At 33.9% G+C, this 22,062-nt stretch overlaps 2 protein-coding genes across 2 annotated transcripts in view; both read left to right on the top strand.

Annotated features, from left to right (window-relative positions):
• Positions 1-18,731, top strand: part of LOC133187414 (FMRFamide receptor-like) — a 42,782-nt gene extending 24,051 nt beyond the window's left edge. Inside the window, exons 2-3 of the mRNA XM_061322774.1 lie at positions 12,809-12,976; positions 16,898-18,731. Coding sequence (XP_061178758.1) covers positions 17,129-18,532 — 1,404 coding nt within the window. The 5' untranslated portion in view covers positions 12,809-12,976; positions 16,898-17,128 and the 3' untranslated portion in view covers positions 18,533-18,731. The remainder of the gene's footprint in view (positions 1-12,808; positions 12,977-16,897) is intronic.
• Positions 1-22,062, top strand: part of LOC133187997 (general transcription factor 3C polypeptide 1-like) — a 145,013-nt gene that overhangs the window by 102,258 nt on the left and 20,693 nt on the right. The window lies entirely within an intron of this gene.

Here is a 22,062-nt window from a genome sequence, read left to right as displayed (position 1 = left end):
AATATGAGCAAGAATCAGTCAAACCCAAGCTATTTGCTTTACCCGACTTCAAACTACAAAATCATGCACACACAGACACAGTCATAACAAAACTCAAGGAATCATAAACTAGGCTTGTATTATTTGATACCGCAATAGAATTCATTTAATTTGTGTGTAGTTGCTTTTACCTTATTTTAAAACTATTTTGCACTTGGAACGCTCTCGGTGTAAAAACGTTTCACTATATCAATGAATAAGATATAATAGATAGTGTTTTGTGATTAGTTTGGCTTAAAACAGCCAATTGATGGAAATTAAATCGAAGCCTTCGTCGATGTTGGTGATAAGAAATGATAATTCTGCAGACAAGCTGATTGTCCAAAACACGGCTACTTCTCAAGATTGTATGTGTTAAAGTTTGAACCCTTTACGATTTTACCTGATACTGTCGACTCCTGTCATATGTGATGGTAGATTGAACTTCGACCCTCTGACACAATCATGTGATGATATAATGAACTCTGACCCCTCTGTCACAATCATATGATAATATTGTGGACTTTGACCTATCTGTCGCAATGTGACATGTTCTGCCGTGGTTTTGAGTGATTATGAGATTAATTTTTAGGACGTTTACTTCATATATTAATGACTTTAATAAAAGATAAATCAATATTTAATATCTTGTTGCCAGATTGATCTGACAGACTCTGCTACCAACTCAGTGTGATTTATATAAGTTAATAAGAAAGGGAGACATTTGTTGTTTTGTGTAATTTTGTCTATGAAATATAGCTTTAATAAGTAGGGTTCTTTGACCCTATGAAACTGAAATTGTTAGATTTGCATTGACATTGATTTGTGCATAATAGCATTGAAGTTTTTAAAAAGATGCTTATAAATTTTGTGAATGTATTATAAATTGGAGGTAAAAGTGCCGAATTCAGGAATATTTGATCATTTTGAAGGAGAAAAAAGCCTCCGTATATACATGTACAATACATGTCGTCAGGCTAAAGGTGGATTGTCTGTAGAGACGAGAGTCCTTACATTTCTAAGACATTCTGAAGGCTTTAAATACTCCTGCTGAGGGTCATCAATGCACACATATGAAACCATTAGCTTTAAACAAATTAAAGATGACAGAACCCATAGTTTGGAAAAAAAAATTCTGTCTCATTACATTTCCGTTTTTGTCTGCATGCTGTTTCAGATCTTTTGTCCTTTTTAGGAATTTACAAAGTGTAATATATAGGCACTGATAATTTAGGTTATTTTTTAGAATTGTGTGTTTCAGAAAAAATGTGTTAGTTTTTGACAGTGTTAAGTTTTTGTATTTTACAATAATAAGGTAATTTGAATTCTCAAAGTCTGCAGGGTAAATTTGGCATAATCTATCACTTAATGCATTATCAACAGCGACATTGTTATTATTAAGTTATTACTGATGGTCTACAGATATATATCGGGTTGATCAATTTCATAGACTGCGAAGCGAAAATAAATGTAAATGCCAGGTGATAAGTCTTCTGTAAAACTATAGGACCAAGAATTGAAGTTTGAGAGTATCCTAGTACAGGATAGATTTAACTGTTTATGGTCTCTTGGAGCAAGGAATTAGAGGGGACCAGAATAGGGTCAAAATTATTAGAAAATTGTTTAAATGCATGGATCGGCATTTTGTAAAGATTGAAGTTTGTTATGACTGTTGCTCTTACTGAAATTTTACCTAAATTGTTGTTATGCCCCCCCCCCCCCCTTCGAAGAAGGGAGGGTATATTGCTTTGCTGCTGTCTATCTGTCTGTCGGTCGGTCCACCAACAGTTTTCGTTCATTTTCTTCGCAGAGGTTGCACATGCTGGAATGAAATTTGGTATACAGATTTATACATAAGATTATCTACGTCAGGTTCAGTTTTGGGTACGCTCGAGATATGCCCCTTGGACAGAGTTATGCCCCTTGGACATAGAAAAATTCCAATTATTGGGGGGAGGGGGGGGGGGTGTGAGTGTTTCACAAACATCTCTTATTAAGTGTAGATTTTTTCAGAATTTCACGGAGTATTTCATCGTTCACCGAAATTTAAAATCGAAAACCAATGTTTATATTTCCTTAACATGACCACAACTTAAGTAAGCGTCTGAATTTGGTAAGACTGATTGGCAGATATTGAAAAACTTGAAAAGATTCAATTAACCGCTGCAAGATTTGTGACAAGTCTTTCGGGTATAGCATTGAAAAATTCATTGTATGTAGAAAATATTAACCTCTTGTAATTAGTAATGAATTACCAATCATGTTTAAAAATCATATTAATAAAGTGTGTAATTATTAAAAAGAAATTTCAATATAACTTGGCACACAAGTAGACTACTCTAAGACACTAATTCTATATATTGGTTTTTGATATCGATGAATGGTGTTGCCATGGTTACTAAAGCTACAAATTTCTGTGAAATACTTTCAAAACGCTACGCCTCCTATAGTTTTGGTCTGATTTCAATATAACTTGGCACACAGACTACACTAAGATACATAATTCTGTAAATTGGTTTTTGATTTCGATGGACGATGTTGCCATGGTTACTAAATTAGAAATTTCTGTGAAATATTTTCAAAACGCTACTCCTCCTACAGTTTTGGTCTGATTTCAATATAACTTGGCACACAGTTAGACTACACTAAGATATTTAATTCTGTTTATCGGTTTTTGATTTCGATAAACGGTGTTGCCGTGGTTGCTAAAAATGGAAATTTCTATGAAATTCTTTCAAAATGCTACTCCTCCTACAGTTTTGTTCAGATATCAATATAACTTGGCACACAAGTAGACTACACTACGATACTTAATTCTATATATTGGTTTTTTGAGATCGATGAATGGTGTTGCCATAGTTACTTAACGTACAAATTTCTGTGAAATACTTTCAAAACGCTACTCCTCTTACAGGTTTGGTCTGATTTCAATATAACTTGGTATACAGTAAAACTACAATAAGATGCATAATTCTGTAAATTGGTTTTTCGACGATGTTGTCATGGTTACTAAATAAGCAATTTCTGTGAAATACTTTCAAAATGCTACTCCTCCTACAGTTTTGGTCTAATTTCAATATATGACTTGGCACACAGAGACTACACTAAGATACTTAATTCTGTTTATTGGTTTTTGATTTCGATAAACGGTGTTGCCGTGGTTACTAAAAATAGAAATTTCTGTGAAATATTTCAAAATGCTACTCCTTCTACAGTTTTGGTCAGATTTAAATGTAACGTGGCATGCAGGTAGACTTCACTGAGATACATAGTTGTCTTTATCGCTTTTTGATCTTTATGAATGATGTTACGTTACTTGTAATTTCTGGATGCATCTTGAAATCAGATCATACATGTTACTTGTTGGAGGACTAGATTTTTCAGAGAATTTTGTTGATAATTTTAATTGTAGTATCCATAGCAACACTTTTCATCGAAATAAAAATCCATGCACCTGTACATGCACATGTACAGAAATCATAGCATTTAAGAGGAAATTTACATACATATTTCTTTTCGTGTAACTATAGCAATACTATTTATCGAAAACAAAATTCGATAATACCTCATTTTATGTGTTGATATAGCCTACTTGTGTTATAAGCTTTAACGGAAATTGGATCAAAACTAAAGGAGTAGGTGGCATTTTGGAATTCAACACATTATACGCATTATACTATACACTAGTACATATGTACTGTTCATTGAATTGGAGCTCAAGGACAAAATGTCACATACCTCAACATGCCCTTGTATTTAGATCCACTGAATACTTTCTTTTATTTCTTATGAAAACATTGCTGTTTTTCGGAAGCAATAAACACATTCTCTTCAAAATTAGTTAGATCCTATTTTTCAAAGGCGTCTGTTTTATAATTTTTTTTTAGAATTGTCAAAGGTCGACTATTATTCCTTGGCTCTTCTTCCAATTTAATGATCGATCAATGCAGATATACTAGTAAATGAAAAAAATATTTTTAGTCATGTAATCAACATACGAGGAGCTATCAAAAAGTTCGTGGACTAGCGCCATAAAATTAAAACGCTTTAGATACATCAATGAATTTTAATACATTTAGTTAGCATAATCGTTTTTATCTATAGAATAAACCATAAATCATTAGTTTTATTTTTTAACAAAATGTTCATGTTTTTGTAAGCAATGGTATGTCTAGGCGGCGCAATCACAAATATGTTTTTTTCTACCTGAGTGTACTGAGAAAAATTCTTTTGATATAAGCATTTGTCATTTAAAAAAATCCCGTTATTTCAGGCATGTGATACGACACAATTGTTCCGTAAAATTTTCAATTTTTATCCCATTCTGTAAGTTCTATGAAATTTTATCGAAATTTTTTAACGGGGTATCCTCGAAAATTAAGGACTTGAAAATGACGTCAAAAGGGGGGAGGGTTTCTTTTTCCAACATTCTATAAAGTTTCGCACCAGGAAAAACTGGTATATACCTAGGGAATTACAAATAGGCTTCAGAAAAATAAAATTCACCCAGAGTACTTGTTTTTAAATGCCCCAAAAGATTCAGAGAGACGAAAGATGCACAGTTAATGTAGATTTGTAGTCAGGGTGTCAAAAGTCAGTCATGTCGAAAAGCGACGTTGATCATGTGTGGTAGAAATTGAACTCCATCAAGTTAAGTATTCTGGAAAATCAAGTGAGGTTCATTCCCTATGTATAGATCCATTTACAATATTATATGTATTGAAAGCAGCCGTTCATGACATTGTAAAGTCATATAAACAATGCAGGCTTAAGGGCAGATGATACAAACATTTTTTTTTCTTTGGAGGAGACTTAGTATCATGTAATAGTTTTATAAAAGTGGATAATTCTTTGAACTTATTCTCCTTAGACTTGGAGAATGAAATACCTTCCATATTTCCCCCAAAAAGTACACAACTGGAGTAAACATTGTAAAATTGTTAAATCATCACTCATTTACCCTCTTTTTTTTCAAATTTGTTTCTAAAGGAGGACAGAGTGAACTGATATTACATTTACTCAATAACCTGTTGTATTTTCTTGCATTAAAGAAATGCCACTTGGAAAATATTAGTTGATACCTTAATAAAATTACAGATATGGACAAAACACACACAGTAAAGGTTTACAGGTGAAAATAAATTTCAGAATATGTTGACTTGGTGCTAAAAGTGTAATATAAACTTTTTTAAAAAATATACCAAGCCAAGTGAATTTTATGAGGAAAAGCAAAATGGTAAAAATCAGCCTATTTGACCATTTTTTTTTACCATTTTGCTTTTCCTCATCAAATATTCTACAGATGTACGATAGAATAAGAGGATAGCACATATCAGTATGCATTTAAATGACTTTGTTTGCCTGTCTGTCTTTATCTATGTCTGAATGTGTATTGGTCATGTTTCGATTTACTCTCAAACAATTTTTATCACAACTATTTCAATTTTTAAACAGAGGGCGTTCATCATACGAGAAAGATGAAGTTAGTTTTATTGTGTGTCCACCTCTGTGGCTCTCGTATTAACGGGATGACTCAGATAATAGTTCTAAAAATATAGTTACGAGTTTTCCATGTCACGTCCTTACGTTGTATATTGTGTGTTCTAAAATTGGTGTATAAAGTTAAGTTGTCACTTACCTATGTTAGCCTTTAGCGGTGCCCTGTCTAACTCTATGTTTTCTAGCGGATGTCTCTTATTGTATAGTATTTAGGTACATAATATGAAAAGGTTAGGTTGAAATTTTTGTGTGTTGTAGCGCCAAATTAAAGTGTTGACGAACAAACAGTCAGACAGATGGACTTTAAACATGATTATAAGTCTTCCTCTTATGACTTACTCTGCATAAAATCTGAAATTATATTGATAAAGAGTAAGTTGTTGTGTCACGATGGATAAACATTCAGACAGACATACCTGCATACTTGTAGACAAAATAATATAACCCTAAAATTTATAGGAGACTTTCTCTTACATTAAAGTACTTCCGTAAAAAAAAAATTAAAAAATGATACTTGAAATTTGGTTATCACAAACAAAAGCGTCAATAGAAATACATACATACAGACACAGACATGCAGGCAAAGTGATATGACCCCAAAATCTATAGGTGTATTGCTCTTACTATAAATTATTTCTATACAAAATGTGAAAACTTTATGTTGAAAATTGATTTATCACGTCACAACAAAAGTATTGACCGTAGGACGGGCTGCAATGATTCCTTCAGGACTCATGAATTTTCTGAGGGACCCTAATAAAATAAAGTTTATTCGGGATATTAGGTTGAGTAAGAGTGGCCCTGTCGTGTGACATTATGAGAAGCAAATTATTTATAAATGAAGGACATGACATGGTACGAAACTATAAAGCCATAATGATCTTATCCTTTAGAAATATGATGGTGGGTGAAGTGATTCCACTTCCTGGTGAGATAATCATTTCACTTCCTCAGGTGATAAACAAGACTTTGACGAAGGGTTAACTGGGCCTCTGCGGTGAAATTTTTTTTATAAAAGCAGTACATTCGTCGCCATTTACACCAGGGACAATGCACTTTATCCGTAGACAATTGTATAAGAAAAGCTTAGAAAATTGCTTCAGGCTGTTATATAATATACATTGAATTACAAATACGTAATACAGAGTATATTGATGGAGAACAAATGTTTAATTTTGTGTCACTTAGAACCCGTTGCTTTCCGATCTCATACGTTCAAATGTTTTCCTCTTCCGTGCATGTTTCTCAGTTTTGATAAATAATCATAACAGATAAATAATATAATCTACTGCAACAAGATACAAAATCTAGTGATTTGTCAAAAGAAAGTCAATTTACTAAGAAAGCAATTTCATTCGATCATAGTGCCTCAGTGCATCATATAACTAAAGAACTAAAATAGGTTAAAGTAATGTTTTATTATGAAAAAATATTCATTTTTAGGCGTAAAGATTTGATGTACGGGTTTTCAGTTCCCCTCTTTATCCAAAGTATTATAATGATTATAAGACACATCATTATTGTGACGTTTTGGTCATTCTATAAGTATACTAAATGCTTAACGTGTTCCTGTATGGTATTATTATCTCATAGGCGTTAGAAGTGAAAGTTACGGGTCTTTTGAATATAACTTCAAAAAAAGTAATTTCCGTGTCACGGTATAGGTGTTGGCACAGTATAGAACTCTCACTGCTCAATGGCCCTAAGTGCCGAGTAAACGTCTAAATTTGAAGCCCTTCACTGGTATTTGGTGACAGGCACGTAGCATCGGGGGGGGGGGGGGGGCTGCCCCCCCCCCACTTTTTTCCAAACATAACTATTTACTATTGAAAATGTTCATGAAAGGGTGGTTGGCCCCCCACTTTTTGTTGCAGTATAGTCAAATAAGGGTAATGTAGTAGAGTATATGTAAAATTTGGTACTGAAAGAAGTTGGAACCTACCCCCCCCCCCCCCCCCCACCACCACCACCACCACCACCACACACACACACACACAAAATAGGATTTTCGAGTTTGGACAATTTTTTTTTCTTTTTTTTCTTTTTTTTTTTTTTTTTTTGCTTGTCAATTTTTTTCAGGTAAGTTGAATTTTTTTTTCTCTGGCTGCCCCCAACCCCCCACTTTCAGAAACGATGCTACGTCCCTGGGTGACTTCTTGTATGAGTGAAAAATTCTCGAATGGAACATAAAACAACAATCAATATGACCTCATATATGTATTTCAATACTTCACCTGATTTTTGTAAAATGTGAATCAGGATTACACTCCAACCTGATTCATAATTTTGAATACTGATTTTAAATTTTAATGCGATTGTTGCGGTTATAACTGAAAATAGAAAGTTTTTTTTTCAAATAATTCGGAATTGCTACTCCATCTACATATATAGCACAATTTTAATCAGACTTGAGATTGATTGATTGTTTGTTGTTTTATGTCTTATTCGATAATTTTTCACTGATATAGAGACGTCACCATATACCGGTGAAGGGCCTCAAATTTGGATTTTACTCGGCACTCAGGGCCATTGAGCAGTGAGGGTTCTTTATCGTGCCAACGCCTACTGTGACACGGGGCCTCGGTTTTTAAGGTCTCATCCGAAGGATCCGTAACTTTCACTTCAAAGTGCCGGGCGGATGCGGAAGGAACAGTTGCTACCCATTTTTTATCGACTTAGGTCAGTCGCCGCCGAGGTTTGAACTCGCAACCTTCCGACCACGGAACAAGCGCTCTACCGACTGAACTACCGTGAACGGTTCAGACTTAAGACATAAGTAGTCTGTATCACGATACATAATTTGGTTAATGGATATTTAATTTCGACAAACGAAGTTGCCATGGACACTTAAAATAAGATAATCTATGTTTTTTTAAAGCTGCTTGTTATATTATAAATCTAGCCTTAAAAAAATAATTGAAGACTCAAATGGACTATTGCATTGCACACATCAATTTTTTTTAATTTTTTTTTTTATTTTTATTATTATTATTTTTTATTTTTTTAGCTCACCTGAGCTGAAAGCTCAAGTGAGCTTTTCTGATCACCCGTCGTCCGTCCGTCTGTCCGTCCGTCTAGCTGTCCGTCCGTCTATAATCTTTTCACATTTTCAACTTCTTCTCAAGAACCACTTGGCAAATTTTAACCAAACTTGGTACAAAGTATCCTTGGGTAAAGGGGAGTGTAAATTGTTAAAATAAAGGGCCAAGTCCCCTTACAAGGGGAGATAATCAAGAAAAGACAAAAAAAGGGTGGGGTCATTAAAAAATCTTCTTCTTAAGAACCACTGGGCCAGAAAAGCTGAAACTTATGTCGAAGCATCCTGGGATAGTGTAGATTGTAAGTTGTTAAAATCATGACCCCCGGGGGTAGAGCGGGGCCACAATAGGGAATCCAAGTTTTACATTGAAATATATAAGAAAAATCTTTAAAAATCTTCTTCTCAAGAACCACTGGGCCAGAAAAACTGAAACTTATATGGAAGCATCCTGGGGTAGTGTAGATTGTAAATTGTTCAAATCATGACCCCCGGGGGTAGGGCGGGGCCACAATAGGGAATCCAAGTTTTACATTGAAATATATAAGAAAAATCTTTAAAAATCTTCTTCTCAAGAACCACTGGGCCAAAAAAGCTGAAAACATATATGGAAGCATCCTGGGGTAGTGTAGAATCAGTCTTCGACAAATCCCGGGAGTCCGAAGCCCGGGACCTGGTAAAATTGGAAGGGGGCATGTGGAAATTGCATACTACAAGCCCGAAGGGCATGTAAATTCTGAGGCCTAAGCCTCCGTATTATCAAATTAAATAATACTAATAACATAAAATGTACTTAAAAGTCTGATTTTTCATCTAACGTCGAGCACCAAATAAATTTTAACGATAGTTTATTCTACCGCGGTTTCCAAGGAACTCTTTTGCAAAGGAGACACAAAAAGTATACACGTTGAAAATAATATTAATGGCGAGACAATAGATCGATAAAAATGGATTTCGGATCATTTCCTTGGCATGAAAAGGCAAATAAGAATAAAAATACTTGATAAAATTCTGGGCATGTAAATATTTGTTCGGGCTAGCATAATAAGTGGTTAAACCTGCCCAAAGGGCATGTACTGAAAAAAAGATTTGGCGAAGACTGTAGAAACTAAATTGTTCAAATCATAACCCCCGGGGGTAGGGCGGGGCCACAATTGGGAATCCAAGTTTTACATTGAAATATATAGGAAAAATCTTAAAAAATCTTCTTCTCAAGAACCACTGGGCCAGAAATACTGAAACTTATATGGAAGCTTCCTGGGGTAGGGTAGAATCTAAATTATTCAAATCATGACCCCCGGGGGTAGGGTGGGGCCACAATAGGGAATCCAAGTTTTACATTGAAATATATAAGAAAAATCTTTAAAAATCTTCTTCTCAAGAACCACTGGGCCAGAAAAGCTGAAACTTAAATGGAAGCTTCCTGGGGTAGTGTAGATTATAAATTATTCAAATCATGACCCCCGGGGGTAGGGCGGGGCCACAATAGGGAATCCAAGTTTTTCATTGAAATACATATGAAAAATCTTTAAAGATCTTCTTCTCAAGAACCACTGGGAAAGAAATACTGAAACTTAAATGGAAGCATCCTGGGGTAGTGTAGATTCTAAATTGTTAAAATCATGACCCCCGGGGGAAGGGCGGGGCCACAATAGGGAATCCAAGTTTTACACTGAAATATATTAGAAAAATCTTTTAAAATCTTCTTCTCAAGAATCACTGGGCCAGAAAAGCTGAAACTTATATGGAAGCATCCTGGGGTAGTGTAGAATCTAATTTTTTAAAATCATTACCCCCGGGGGTAGGGCGGGGCCACAATAGGGAATCCAAATTTAACATTGAAATATATATAAAAAATCTTTAAAAATCTTCTTCTCAAGAACCACTGGGCCAGAAATACTGAAACTCATATGGAAGCATCCTGGGGTAGTGTAGATTCTAAATTGTTCAAATCATGACCCTCGGGGGTAGGGCGAGCCACAATAGGTATATTAAAAGGGGGGAGATCGGTAAAGAACAGCATGGCCAAAGTTACTCAGGTGAGCGATGTGGCCCATGGGCCTCTTGTTTTTTGTTTTTTTTTTTTTTGTTTTTTTTTTTGGATAGGGGTATTAACCTGTCACAGACTGTCACTACCAAAAAAAAAAAAAGAAAAGAAATGTTTCAAAGTATTTTAAAACTATTTTAGATCTGACTAGTCTAATGTTCTTGTAAGGAATGGACTTCACTTTTGAGAGAAAAGTGGAATATTTTAGTAAACCAGTAAATATCTATAGAGATGTGTGTTTTCTGTGCCTCTGGTTTGTCTCTTTTAAAACAAGATTCATTGCATTCATTATGCATGTATTGTGAATGTCTTACCTTAAAAGATTCCTCATAGGCCCTACATATAAAAATTACGAAGGCATGAAAAGGTTGCTTTGTCGGTCATTCCCTTCAATTCTAACTCAGTAACGTCTCTGCAATTTTTTATCCTGAGATATATTTTATATTCGTAGTTACATGATTAAAATGAGTTATTTGCGGATGATATTTAAGGACAGAAAAGACTGATATTCAAATGTGTAAATATATGTACCTCAAAGAAGATTTTTTTCTAAATTCTGTATTTATACAGGTGATTAATTAGTATTTTTTGTCGTATTGACTTCAATGAATTTTTATTCAGAAGTAAATGTTGAGTTACATTTTATGTACAAGTGTTTATGTTTTCTACAACGAGAAAAATAGTTTTAATTTTTTTTCCCCTCGTAATCCTGCATCTTCGATATGGGAGGGAAGGATTGGGTATTAAACGTCTTTATCCGATCAAAGTTGTTGGTTCTTTCTGAGTTTATAAACCTTAATTGGAATTATAAAATATTTACATCCACTTTTAGATCTTGTATGAAAGAAAGGATTATCAATGTCAGTGACGATTGCTATTGAATTTCACTCTTGTTTTCTTGCCACATGAACTCATAAGATGTACAATAAAGGTCTTAATACAGCACACGCACGTGCAAATGCATGCGATCGTTGAACTCGGTGACTTGTCATTTGCATTTTAGTAAAATTCAAGTTACGCTGCGGCTTTGATTCCCAGTCTTCTAAAGAGTAGCAAAAATTGTTTGGCAGCAAGTGGCAGTATCTATGATAGTGAATTGAAGAGTACTCGATCGACAAAGACAGCATCATGCCTATAAATCAAAAGCAGTTTTCGCTGATTCACTTCATTTGTTTTCGTTCTATGGCTTTACCAATCAAGAAGTTTTTGAGTTCTTTATGTAAAAACTGTAAATTTTAGTGAAACTTAACATCGTCTGTAATATCTATTTAGACCTCTTTCTGCACAAAAATATTATTATATGCACCACTTCCTAAAGTTTATATGATTTTTTACAGTTTCTCTGAGGCCTAAGTAAAGACCAAGTTTTGTGTGGCCAAATTTTTTATATTTCTTATAATTCCTGCCTTTGTTGTCGGAGTTTTGCTCCGATACTAAATCCTTACCCCCAATTTGGAATGCTGGTCCAATTTATCTGCTCTGAAGGCATGTCAAAAAAAGAATATAAGCAGTTTATGAAAGTAACATAACATTTCACACCTGTGGTAAGCCTGCTATTGTTAAACAAGGTTCGCAATCTGATTTCTACCAAAAATGGGAGAGCCCTTTGCACCTTGGTTTAAGACGCGGTACTAAGACTCTAAGTAGATTACGATGGTGTGCACGATAAATATATATATACGAGTTGTTATTAAGAGTAGTATAAAATTAGATTCCTTTTTAATTTGTTATAAGTCATCAGAATGTATTATAAGCCAGATAAATCTCAATATTGTACTTGTATCCCCAAAAGTAACAAATGCGTTATATTTCATAAATGCCAACAATTTTACTAATTTACCGGAATTTTTACCTCAAATTATATTTTTTCTAAAATTGTTTGGATAATATTCATAATAAAGAGTGTCATCTTAATCAGAATAAAATATACACATACTTTATGTTCTGAATTAACGATATGGTTTGATTTAAGAAATCATTTTGTACCAAAATGTTTAAATGAAATTCGAATAAGTTCTTGAAACTTTTGGGGGTGGGGAGGGGATAAAAAAACTTTTTATCAGGTTTTGCAGACACTTTATTTCTTAGTAATCGTAGAATGTAGTGTAGAGAAGGGTTTGTCTTTGTACAACAGGTGAAGTTTCCTCTTATTCTTAATTTAGGAATTTTTATTTCATAAGACTATTGAAGGATTCATTTATTTTTAGAAACAAGAGAGTTTAACCTAGCCGCCCTAATTGCTGAAAAAATACCCAAGATTTGTCGAAAAGAATGGACCCCAAATTACAAAAGCTGAGTTGGTAGAGGATTAGCAATCTAACACCGCGCACCTGGTCTGCTAGTGGCAGGAGTGAACGGGTGTCGGATAGAACAAGGTGCGTTATTCACCAAGTTAGAATATATCGGATGTTACTCAATATGGTAAAGTTGTCTTAAATTATTTATTTTTATTTCATATGTCTTATGCATCAGATCAGATCAGTAGTATTTTTTTTTTTGGAGATTTTTTACATTCTATTTTTTTTTTTACATTCGATGTACTTGCATTGTTTTTTATCATGTTACTTTGGGTAATTTTTTGTGTGTGAAATTTTTGGAAATTATAAAAAAGTATGGGTTATCATATAGTACAAAGATATATATATATATATATATATATATATATATATATATATATATATATATATATATATATATATATATATATATATATATATATATACATCAGTTGACCAGATTTTTTTTTTAGGTTTTTGAACTGTTATTTCTCTGTTCGTTTTTCTTCAGTGAATAGATTATTTTACCCCAGATCTGACATTTCTTCAAAAATAATGTTGTACTTAAGAAACAGTCGCTGTATTTGTAACAATGGAAGCCGATGATCATCTGCAACTCTATAGAAAATTGAAGATCACTTAAGACCCTGCACTGTGTTCATTATTCCGATCGAAATTCCTACATTAGTCCATTTCATCACTGATTTCTGACCGTAAACGTATCTAGATTTAGTTATCTGTAATAGACTTGACCGGTAGCTTCTATCATCAGTTTTCCTTCCTCGTATTGTTTGTGTCGCCGTAACGAGTTGAGGTAATTCGTTCCGCAGACGTGTCCCTGCTGATTGAGCTATTCTTAGAGGGGTCGTTAAATGACATAATTTGTGCCTATTTACCAAATGTATTTTTTGTCAATTTTATCTTGGTTTTCAGTTCGTAAAAAAAATGCGTCAGTTTTACATGAACTGAGGGGGTGACTGAATTACTGAGTACTTCAATCCTTTGAATGTTTTATATTTTGTTACTGAATTTTATGTTGAAATTGATTAGGAGAGAATTAAAGTGTCATATAAATTATGAACGGATAATGGCAAAAAAATACCTTGAAACTCGAATATTTAAAATTACCACAGTTTCCTACACTGAAATTACTTCTTCAATGTGTATTCATTTTCTCGAATTGAACGTCCTGTATTTTACTACATAAAAATAGCACGTGTTATTTTCAGTTGATTATGGAAGAGACAAATGTTAGACTTTTAATTTAGTTAGAAAATGTTTTCATTAAGAGTTGTCGCCCGTGCGGCGCAGTGGTTAAAAAATCTAATTATCACTACACACCTGTGCCGCGGAACGTCAACGTTTGCTCTGGAGTCGCGGAGTAGGGAATTGATCCTTACATCGCTGATTCGAATCCTATTCCCGGACGTGGAGACCAATCCTTCGGATGAGACCATATAAACTGAAGTCCCGTGCCGCAGTAGGTGCTGGCACGAAAAAGATCCCTTATTGCTCAATCCCCTTGAGTGCCAATCATACATGTAGAACTAAATTTACACACCGGCAAGTGGTGTCGTCTCCATATGAGTGGAAAATTCTCGAGAGAGACGTTAAAAACAAACAAATCATTAAGAGTTAAGAGACATTTTTGCAAATTGTCAGAATCATCTTTTTGTTGAAGCATCATTATGATTGTAATGATTATGATTTATTCCTCATTATCTGTATGGAGCTTTATTTCAAAAGAGATTCCTGCTTTGTAGACTCATTCTCATAGGGAAAAAACGGGTTCTCACACACTTTTGTAATGGGACGTATAGGAAGTGATTTTCACTGAAATAACAGATTTGGAATGTTCAATATCTCCCGCTCTTTTCTGGTAGCGACCTTGACAAACCTTGATGAGATTGTGAGCACTTTGTGTTAATTAAGTCTTATTCCTGTCATGACCCGATCCACGGCACAGATGTGTAGTGATAATTAGATTTATTAATTGTACATCCATACATAGACTTTTTTTTCAAACTTGCAAACTAGTAAGATAAATAATTTCTTTTGCGTGTTTTCCTATCACAAATTATTCTTTAAAAACATGGAACGTGTTTGAAACTATTTTAATTTGATGTTCTTAACAAGGTTCCCACTGTTTGGGAGAGATTTGATCGTCTCACTTTAAATCAGTTTTTCGAACTACTGATTTTTTTTCTTTGAGGAAAAAAATACCAGTACAGCCTCTAGTGATGCATAGATTTTATCATATTGACCAGGCTACGCGATGGTCCGACAAATCCGGGGATAACTCTAATCGAAGTAGGAAGATTTTAATCCGACATTCCATTTATTCACAGATAAAACATCACATTTATGTCTGATTTTTTTTACCCGTTTTTAAAACGCAAAATATTGTTTGATTCGGGAACATATTTATCTATTATCTATAACAATTTTTAGTATACAATTGAATGTTTGCATCAGTGATATGATTATATATATATATATATATATATATATATATATATATATATATATATATATATATATATATATATATATATATATATAACGAAATTGAATGTTTGCATCAGTGATATGATTTTATATATATATATAAAACGAAATTGAATGTTTGCATCAGTGATTTGATTTTTTATATATATAAAACGAACGTTGAAAGAGCCATAGCGCATTTGTTAGGCTTTTTAGCCAACTCTCTAGCAGTGATTCTTAAACATATTTTTTTAACCGAAAATTAATCACACAATCTTACGTTATACATGTGTAAACTCAAATTATACATTAATGATATGTAAACGTTAATAGTTCCCTTATGATCGATTGATTGATTGATTGATTGATTGTATGTTGTTTTACGTCCCATGCGAAAATTTTTCACTCATATAGAGACGTCACCATATACCGGTGAATGGCTTCAAACTTTGACCTTTTTTCGGCACTCAGGGCCATTGAGCAATGAGGGATCTTTATCGTGCCAACGCCTGTCGTGACAGGGAGCCTCGGTTTTTAAGGTCTCATCCTAAGGACCCGCAACTTTCACTTCAAAGTGCCGAGCGCATGGCGAAGGAACAGTTGCTACCCATTTTTTATCGACTTAGGTCTGTCGCGGCCGAGATTCGAACTCACGACCTCCCGATCACGGAGCGAGCCCTCTACCGACTGAGCTACTGTGAACGGTGGTTCCCATATGTAATAAATATGAAAATCATATGAATGGAGTATATATTAGATATTAAGGTATCTACCTAAATGATGACAAACTGTTGACAAAACCACCCTTAGCCAGAAAACATTTAAATAGTTTTATTTGGGTATGACTGTATTTCATTACATTTAGATAATTACGTTTAAAGGTGGTTTTCATATTGAAAATGATGACAATATATATTCAATTTTCCTTCTCTTTTAAAGATTTAGCATCCCTCTTTTTTTATCCTTTCGACATCAATGATCTCGTGGCGTAGTGGTATGATTGCTGAAACGTAAATGTGGTGATTCCGAGTTCGAGTACAACATTTTATTTTCTTGCCTTTATAACTGTTTTCTTTTCTTCGTTTCTCTATTATTTTATAATAAACACAACTCCAGAAAGTTATAATAGACAAGTTTCACATTGAGAATATCTCGGGAAAAGACAGTTATAAACAATTAAAATGATTTTTGCAAATTCATAGCTACTCTTTTATTTCTAATGATTTTCTAAATATTTTGTCTCGAAATTAGAGAAGTGAACATGTAAAGTGAATGTTATACGGCATAGATGTAACACTCCTCCGTAAATGATAATGATATATCTGTAAATAGAAACGGGTGAGTTCCTTCTATATTCCTGAGTCGGCCATGTCGTCGGCAAGACAGCTATGGCGCTTTTCAAGGGATTTGCTCTCAACAATCCAAAGTCATTTTTCTTTCCAAATAAATAATAATAAATAAAAATTGGTTAAAGGGAGATTTAGATTTGAAAAATCATTTAAATTGTAATTGTTTTTGTATTTTCTATTACAGAGTCGAATATTAAGAAAAAGGGAATGCTTGAAGCTGCAGATTCAGTTACACATTCTGAGGAAAATGATTGTGTGAAGTGTTCAAATATATAGTGAAAAAAATAGATGGAGATTGATCATTGAGTGAGGAGAGAAAAACGTGTCTTTTCTTTTCCTTGATTTTTAGCCTATATTAGCTTGTCAGAATGGGAAACGAAGAACAACTCAGAAGGCAAAGGTTGTGATTTGAATAATGGAGGATCTGAATTTCCTTGACCCTTACTTGGGTCTTCAGCTGCTGGACCTGAATGGGTCCTTTTTGAACTTCAGTTTATCGAGTTTTAACCTCTCCATTAAGGATGTTATAAACGATGATTCGATGTACGAGCGGAATCTCCTTATGTACTATTTAATGGGGATTTGTGGAATGGCCGTATGCTCCTTCGGTATTATCGGGAACATTCTATCTGTTGTCGTGCTGTCCAGGGAATGTATGAAGAGTTCTACATATTCCTATTTAACAGCTTTATCAATTAGTGATTTACTATTCCTTATTCTGACTATGTTCATTTTATCACGTGACTCTGAGAAGCCACATCAGGAAATCACCTGGGGTAAACCATTCTACATCAAGCTTTTTCCATACATTCACCCTGCCGCCATTACATTTCAAGTGACGTCTATTTGGCTCACGTGTGCTTTCACTGTTGATAGATACGTAATGATTTGCCATCCCTTTAAAGCTGAGCGGTGGTGCAAAATTTCCACTGCCAGAAAGACTATTGTAGGTGTATTCTTGGCAGGATTACTTTTCAACATTATTCGGTTCTTCGAATACGAAACTTCTGAAATAATTGTCGAAACAAATAGTACGGAGCCTCGACAGCTCGTTATTAAACTAACGGACTTGGGAAATAGCGAGGAGTTTCGAGAAATTGTGCACTCGTGGTTGTATCTTACATGTGTGGCTGGTATTCCGTTCTTGTCTCTTTTAGTATTAAATATTTTTCTCATCCATGCTGTTCACGAGTCCAGGAAAAAAGGGAAGCTGATTAACGCAAAAGAGAAGCGGCGTAACGACACGACAATCATGTTAATTGGTGTAGTGGTCATTTTTCTCATTTGTCAGGGACCTGCACTTATTTCCCGTATGATATGGGCTTTTGACTACCAGAAGGCGTTCGTGTCGGCGCCATGGTATACGTTCAATGAAGTCTCAAACTTCCTTGTCATTCTAAATTCAGCTATAAACATTGTCCCATATTATTTCTTCGGTAAGCGTTTCCGGAACGAATTCTGGAAGATTTTCTGTAAGTGTTTTTTCACGAAGGAAGAGATGACAAGATTATCCAGAAAATTAAGTGCTTCAATGAACGAACGCCAGCACAGTTTAGTTAACCAGAATGGAATTATCGAAGATAATCAATTACAAGTGTTTATGAATTCTAAAACTTTTAAGAAATTTGCCCAAAAATACAAGTCGGTTCCATCGGATGATGAACCGTATGATACTCGGGACAATGCAGCAGGACAACAGACAAATAACCATTGTGAACAAAATGGACACCCGGCTTTAAGGGTGAGCTTTGAACCCAATGGGAACTGTAAAGCACGGGTAGAAACCTGCGACACGTGCCAAGCAAACGCCTTATTATAAACATTGTTCAATTCGTTTTATTTAGATAGTTTATATTTCATTATTCTTTGAAAGATTATAAGAATATATTTATTTTACCGTTTTGAGATTCACATCAATATAATATGTTATATTGTTCTCTTTGGAGATTCATATTATGAATGTTATTTGTTCTCTTGCTCATTATATGATTTTCTAGAAAATTGATAATTAAATTATACCTGTGGTTCCTCTTTTATTCAAAGAATAATCTCTGTAATGTAATTTTACTCAAAGTAAAATGATTATTTACAGTTAGAATTGTTTTTCATTACAATTCAAAAATAAAAGTACTGTAAGTTACCAATTTGCGACACATTATTTTAGCAAGATAGTCATTGTTTATGATCGAGACACATTTTTTATCAATCTTGATTATCGTTCTTTATAATCTTTTATGATAAAAATATACGCTAGAATTAGATTTTCGCGATTAAATATAGCCACGCGTAATTACGCAAATATAAAATTGAAACGAAATACGAGTATTGGAGTCATTTCACATACGATTACCAAATTTAATATGGATATATCCGAAATTATGCATCCTTAATTGTCTTGAAGAAATATATATTAATTATTATTAGCTAAAATTTACAGTTAGCAGTTAGAAAGGTTACAATTGTATTTATATTATTTTGATAAACCGTGTGCGGAAACACAGAGAACTATGAGTAGTTTGTTGTTATTGTTATTATTGTGCGTGTGTTAAGATAAAGAAAAAAGATTAAGTTCTTTTGTTTACGATTCGTCAAAGGCGTAATTTGGTAAAATAGGGTCATTACATAAGAAAAAAATAAGCAATTTTTTTCTAATAATTTCTGCGTGTAGATTCCAAAAACACTAGATTTTGACGGATTTTTCCTCTTTTTTCAATCTTTGCAATGGTATAAAAACAGAAAATATGAAAGGGAAGTATAAATAAGATTTTTTCAGCTATCATGTATGAAAGGTAAAAAAGAAAGGTGTCTTTTTTTTTTAATGAATTTGAGATATTTCATGACGTTAATTCATTTAACTTCCTGTAAAATTCTCTATTCGTTCGAAGCAAGTTTGTTTTTATAACAAATTAGGAGAAGTTAAACCATCTACATGTATATATTTTCTTGCACTGTCTGGTAAGTGGACTTTTAAAACATAACAAGGTCGTTTTAGACAATTTAAGACAAATTTAGAACATTTTTTTTGCTTAGATTTACTCACTCGACAAAACGGTCTTCAAAGTCTTTTCTCACATCGTTGATTAAAGAATGTGGTCAAATACAAAGTTTTGGCCACATTCGTATATGACCCCGAAACAGATTTAGAATTATCACGCCATTTCTGACCAAAGTGTTGGTAATGGGTATAATTTTAATCTTCTGTGAATAGAAATTAGTCCTAGAGATTATCCCCTGTTAAATGCCTGTAAGTAACTGTTTTACTCTCGTCTTTAAACTCTTTGTTTTTCTATAACCTTTTCATTGAATTGGCAGCTTTTTAGACTTTTGCAAGTGTTTATAAATACAAGGAAGGGGAGGCTAACAACGATATTGACCACTTTACATCCTGCCAGATCCAATACATGTACTTCTGAATTTAAAAGAGTCATTAGTGACTTTATATGGATTTTAATTACATACTTATTAATAAATATTTTCTTTTAATTTTTTATTTTATATTGCATATGCATGCTTAACGTCACAATAGCCGTATCAGCCTCAAGGGCTGATAGGGATCAGCAGGGCTGATACGAATGTAAATCACACCCTGGTTGATTAAAACTTTGAAAACAATATTTGTAATCATACGTCTTTTTTCGTATATAAAATTTAGTATTTTATTTTAAATTATTGGTATTTGATATAATACGTTAGTCGGTGATTGCTTTAGTAGACGCGTGCTGTATCTTTTACCAAGTATGAAATAAACATAGTAAAACATACCCTTTTCCAATTCACATCCTGTATCAGCCCTAGAATCTTCGGCCCAATAGTTGATATTGGTATCTCGGGCTGAAACAGAATGGGATATGGAAAAGGGTATTATGATTTCTCTATATATAAAGTGTAGTGCTTTGACAAGGAGTATCTATCCAATCAAAATCCTTCATAGAGCTAATATAAGTTGAAGGAACTAATTCGTACATTTGGAAAACAGAATTTTTTAGGTCACCTGAGTCACTCAGGTTACCTATTGCTATCTGTATTCGTCCGTCGTGCGTCGGTCATACTTTTGAATCATTTTCTCTTGAATGCTGAACCTATTTCAGCCAAATTATTGCATCTTTGGGCAAAGGGGAACAAAAATTGTGAATTTATTATTTGCCTCCCAGGGACCCGAGAGATGTGAATTGTGATATTGAAAACTATTAAAATTAATGCAGTCCTCAAAAATGATCATTTCTACTGGATACCAAACAGTCAAAGTGTTGGCGTCACTTTAAAAAGCAATGAGTCTTTTAAAACAAGCAAGGTCATCGTTTTATGCAATACCAGCAATTACATAACCTCTAGTTAAATCATATCAAATGAGGGGAATAAAATTTAAGACAAATTGAAAGCATTAATTTTGCTTATGCTTTCACTGCGATATGAACTTGGTAAATCTGTTTTCAAGTCATTTTTTACATCGTTGATTAAAAAATGTGGCCAAGGACAAAGTTTTGGCCACATTCGTATATGACCCCGAAACAAATTTAGAATTATCACGCCATTTCTGACTAAAGTGTTGGTAATGGGTATAATATGTAATCTTCTGTGAATAGAAATCAGTCCTAGAGATTATCCCCTGTTATATGCCTCTAAGTAACTGGTTTACTCTCGTCTCTAAACTCTTTGTTTTTCTATAACCTTTTCATTGAATTGGCAACTTTTTAGACCATTGCAAATGTTGTTTATAAACACAAGGAAGGGAAAGCTAACAACGATATAAATTTGTTCGATTGTTCACATCCTTCCAGATGTATTAAAAAAAGATCATTTGTTACACTATTTGGGCGTTAATTACATACTTAGTAATAAAACATTTTAGGTCACCTGAGTCACTCGTGTTATCTATTGCTATCTGTTTCCGTCCGTCATCGTGCGTCTTTTGTTAACATTTAAGCATTTTAAGCTCCTTCACTAAAACTGCTAAATCAATTTTAGCTTATTTTAGAATATGGCATCTTTGGGTAAAGGGAGAACAAAATTTGTGAATTTCATGACTCCGTCACCCCTGGGGCCTAAGAAGAGGGGGTAAAACCATTAAATATGATGCAATCTTAAAAGATCGTCTTCTTTACTCCAGGACATCAAACAGTTAAAGTGTTGGTTTGATTGTAATAAGCATTGAGTCCTCTGCCAGAACTGTGAAACTCATGTCCCCAGGCCAGTTGACTGGAGTTAGGGTGGGGCTCTATTGATTATATAGAAAAATGCATAAATTCTTTTAAAATATTCTTCTCTGGTCCTGGCTATTAAGCAATCAAAGTAAGTGCATAATCATGATAGGGCGGGCTCTGTTCATTATATACCGTAGTGAAATGCATA

Source organism: Saccostrea echinata, unplaced genomic scaffold (genome assembly GCF_033153115.1).
Source record: "Saccostrea echinata isolate AGI-Se365-2 ecotype Australia unplaced genomic scaffold, CSIRO_AGI_Sech_v1 ptg000015l, whole genome shotgun sequence".
In the NCBI taxonomy this organism is placed as follows: domain Eukaryota; kingdom Metazoa; phylum Mollusca; class Bivalvia; order Ostreida; family Ostreidae; genus Saccostrea; species Saccostrea echinata.
The sequence above is the reverse complement of the archived record's forward strand: the minus strand, read 5'-3'. Positions and strand labels throughout refer to the sequence as shown.